At 43.2% G+C, this 4,489-nt stretch overlaps 1 protein-coding gene across 1 annotated transcript in view; it reads right to left on the reverse strand.

The window, feature by feature from the left end:
* Positions 1 to 4,058: 4,058 nt before the first annotated feature.
* Positions 4,059 to 4,489, reverse strand: part of LOC106809215 — a 5,892-nt gene continuing 5,461 nt past the window's right edge. Inside the window, exon 7 of the mRNA XM_014812212.1 lies at positions 4,059 to 4,062. Within this exon, the coding sequence (XP_014667698.1) occupies positions 4,059 to 4,062 (4 nt within the window). The remainder of the gene's footprint in view (positions 4,063 to 4,489) is intronic.

Here is a 4,489-nt window from a genome sequence, read left to right on the forward strand (position 1 = left end):
CCCGGACAATCACCCCCCGGACAATTACCCCAAACAATTACCCCCCGTGACATTTAACCCCCGGACATTTAGAAGAAGAGTTAAAGGACGACGGAGAAGGTAGTGTAGGAGGAGGAATAGGAGGGGAGAGGAAGAGGTATCGGAGGTAGAGGATGTGCAGGTGGTGGTTAAGAGAGGAGGAAGAAGAGAAGGGGAGAATGTGATGGAGGAGAAGGAGAGGAGGAGATAGAGGCGCCCTCCTCTACCTCCTCCCTCCTCCACCTCCTCTCCTCCTCCTCCTACACCTTCTCCCCTTCCTCCTCCTCCACCACCTTTTCCCCCTCCTCCTCCTCCTCCTCCTCTCCTCCTCTCATCCTCCTTCCCCTCTTCCTCCTCCACCTCCTCTCCTCCTCTTCCTCCACATCTTCTCCTCCACCACCTTCTCCCTTCTCTACCTCCTCCTCCTCCACCTTCTCCCCTCCTCCCCCTCTTTCTCTACCACCTTCTACCCACGTTCTCCCCTCCTCCTCCTCCACCTTCTTTCCTTCTCCTCCACCTCCTCTCCTCCCCCTTCACCTCGTCTCCTCCTCTACCTCGTCTCCTCCTCCTCATCATCCACCTCTTCCTCCACTTTTCCTCCTCCTCTTCCTCCTCCTCTACCTCCTCTCCTCCTCTCCTCCTCTCCTCCTCCCCTCTCTCCTCCTCTCCTCCTCAATAGTCCGGGGGGAGAATGACATGGGGGTAAATGTCCGGTGGGTAATTGTCCGGGGGTAATTGTCCGGGAGGTATTTGTCCTGATACTCTGTTATACATATGTGTGCCTATCATGCTGTTATACATATGCATTATGGTACATGCGCCATGTTATTGTCGTAACAACATTCACCTTGCACCGACTTGATACAGAGTGGGCAAGACTATACGTAGCATTATAGACTATAGAGTGTGATAGATAGATAAATAGATAGATAGATAGATAGATAGATAGATAGATAGATAGATAGATAGATAGATAGATAGATAGATAGATAGATAGAGATAGATAGATAGATAGATAGATAGATAGATAGATAGATAGATAGATAGATAGATAGATAGATAGATAGATAGATAGATAGATAGATAGAGATAGATAGATAGATAGATAGATAGATAGATAGATAGATAGATAGATAGAGATAGATAGATGATTAGATAGATAGATAGATAGACAGATAGATTTTTAGGTATTTTTCTTTCAACCAAGTGGTCACCAACTGAGCGCTTTATTTCCCGGGCAACGCCGGGTGTCCTGCTAGTGTAGTGGCCCTAAGGGTATAGCGACTACGGTACGACAGGCGTTATATAGTTAACGCGTGTCCTAGTTGTTTGGATTCAGTGTTCGCTCCTGCCGGTATATTAGGCAGGACGGTGATGCCCGTAGCAAATAACAGGTAGTACCAGTGGAACAGAACACAGTTAGATTCGGTTAACTGTACGGTTATAGTTTAATTTCTTTCTACTAGTTTACAAATAATTACCCTGCATTCGTATATGCAGCGGATCCAATATCTATATCGTCTAATATTACAGTATTAACGCGTCGCCGGCTTCGTCTTCCTCTCTCACGTTCGTCCTCGCTTTGCGTAGACCTAGGCAGCCTCCACGGGTGTCTCCCTCGTCGTCGCTCCTGGCTCTACCTAACTGAAACCCCGTTCTTCTCCTTCTCCGTTTTATTTCCCTCTCCCGTTGTTCTCCGGCCTTCTACCCCCTCCGTTATCTCTCTCCTTGAGACCTAAACGGCTTTCCCCTCTTTCTCTTCGTCCTCTTCTTCTTCTTCTTCTTCCTAAACCTAACCTGAAAAATAACGCCAACGCTGATCGGTTCGGTGCACCTTATATTATACCTAGCTGGCACCGTCCCCCCTACGTGCCGTTGTTTTGCACGCGTTGTCAAAACACACGCCGATTTCGTTCGCTGGTGCAATCGCCTTCACCTGATGACGCAACCCGTGTCTGGTACGATGATTGCAACATCTTATGCAACTCGTTTCTAAGTAAATATTCCTCTATCAGACAACTCAGACTATTCATTCTATTCAAATCTCCTCATATATTATACTGACTAATAGTACATAACCGCGTTGATTATTATATATTCTATTTATCGCGTTATCGCTTTTCGCGTAAACACTCCTTGTTTTCCCCGACCATAGCAGTAGCAGTGATAGCATGATCCAAGATGGCAGCGCCCATGGACGTGCGCGCTTTCTATGTGCTGGCTATATCTTATCCTCTCTTTAGTCAATATATGGTTATTCTATCTATACTGCGAGTTCAATCTGTCCATCCTGGCCTAGTCTACTGCTCCTGTGAGTTACACACCCCCGAAATCTCCACACTAGTGCGTATATATACCCATAACGTTTGTTATGCTTCTCTTTGTAAATTAGTAATTTTTATTGCTCGGTTCTGATGCAGTAATTATAGACATCGACGATGGCATATCACATGCAACCACTACGGGGAAGCGCTCTTGACAGCAATAGCTATCTAGTAATTTATTAGTAATGGAAGGGCTTTTATTATTATTATGTACTGACTGGTATAAGCAGCGGTCACCTTACATGCAAGGTCTTCATCCTATTTCCGAATTGAGGTCTACTGATGGAATCTTATCATATAAATCTATGCTAGAATACCTCCTCCTCATTTTAAATGCATATTTTTTGCAAAATATTATTCCTCTTTGGAGATATTACGCATGTGCGAGAAACATCTTTGGCGTACAGTACAGACTGAAAAATCTGCATAATATAGCTTGCTGAGAGCGAGGGTTGGGAGCCTGAGGAAATACGGCGGGAAAGATAGCAGATGGCCGGTAGAAGAAGACGGAGGCTGGGCGAGAGACAAGGGAGGCAAAAGAAACGATGGGAGGGGATGAAGTAGGCGTTTTGCACCCTACAGTCTAGGGCGCTCTCCTAATTATAAACACAAGTTTACTGATAACTATTTATTGCATAAATCTATGCTGTGATAGCCCATAACCATATTAAATGCATATTCGTCATAAAATATACCTCTTCTGGTGAGAGATTGCGCATGCGCTAACAAACTAACGTATAGTCAGATTATGTAGTGACTGGTATATGCAGCGGGCATCTTACATACAAGGTCTTCTTCCTATTTCGCAAGTGAGGTCTACTGATGGAATCGTACCATATAAATCTATGCTATGATAACTCCTCTTCATTTTAAATGCATACTGTTTGCAAAATATTATTCTTCTCTGGAGATATTACGCATGCGCGAGGAACGGCTTGGGCGTACAGTACAAACTGACGAAAACTGAATAATATAGCTTGCTGAGAGCGAGGGGTGGGAGCCTGATCAGGAAAGACAGCAAAGAAGATAGTTGATGGACGGTAGAAGAAGACGGAGGCTGAGCGAGAGACAAGGGAGGCAACAGAAAGGACGGGAGGGGATGAAGTAGATGTTTTGCACCCTATAGCCTAAGGCGCTCTCCTAATTATGAACACAGGTCTACTGATAACAATTTATTACATAAATTTATGCTGAGATACCCCCTAGCCGTATTAAATGCATATTCATCAAAAAGTATAACTCCTCTGGTGAGATATTGAGCATGCGCCATAACACTAACGTAGCAAGATTGTGCACTAACTGGTATATGCTGCGGGCACCTTACATGCAAGGTCTTCTTCCTATTTCCTAATTGAGGTCTAATGATGGAATTTTATCGTAGAAACCGATGCTACGATAACTCCTCTTCATTTTAAATGCATAATGTTTACAAAATATTTTTCTTCTCGGGAGATATTGTGCATGCAGAGCACCGTTTTATGCGTACTGTTCAGACTGAAGAAAACTGAATAATATAGTTTGCTGAGGTATAGAGGGGTAGGAGGCTGAGAAAAGACAGCAGAGAAGATAGTTGAGGGGCGGTAGAAGAAGAAGGAAGCTGAGCGAGGATGCGATATGGTTGGGGGTATCTCAACATTAGAACTGGATTAGAAAATCTAATGAGTGACATAAAAGCGGTAAATAACGACACATAAGTAAATATGGTAACTTTGTAGCTCAACTGCGTTTATTAATTTAAAGCAATTGTTTACAACAACGATACAAGATGGCGCCCATGAAGACGTCCAAGACGATCCCAATTTTTTTTTTTTTAAATAATAATATTAATAGTAATAAAGACACATGTAGTATACTTTATAATATCAAGTATATTAATCTCTTAGATAACATCACACGCCTCAATCCCCCAACGTTGTTCATGGACTGAAGTACTCGCTAGGATTCATGTTGTGTACACATGATATTTGTACGGCTGCTTTCACCCCACCATCAGTAATAACGTATAAGAAAGTTTCGCTCTGATCTACTGAATTCCAACATCATTCACATAAATAATTTATTAAATATTATCATGATCTGCTGACCATCTTCGAGCATTCGTCAATATCACATTCGTTACTATCATTAAACATTTGCAATGCTCGTAG

The sequence above is a fragment of the Priapulus caudatus genome, unplaced genomic scaffold, assembly GCF_000485595.1.
Source record: "Priapulus caudatus unplaced genomic scaffold, Priapulus_caudatus-5.0.1 Scaffold338, whole genome shotgun sequence".
NCBI classification, from domain to species: domain Eukaryota; kingdom Metazoa; phylum Priapulida; class Priapulimorpha; order Priapulimorphida; family Priapulidae; genus Priapulus; species Priapulus caudatus.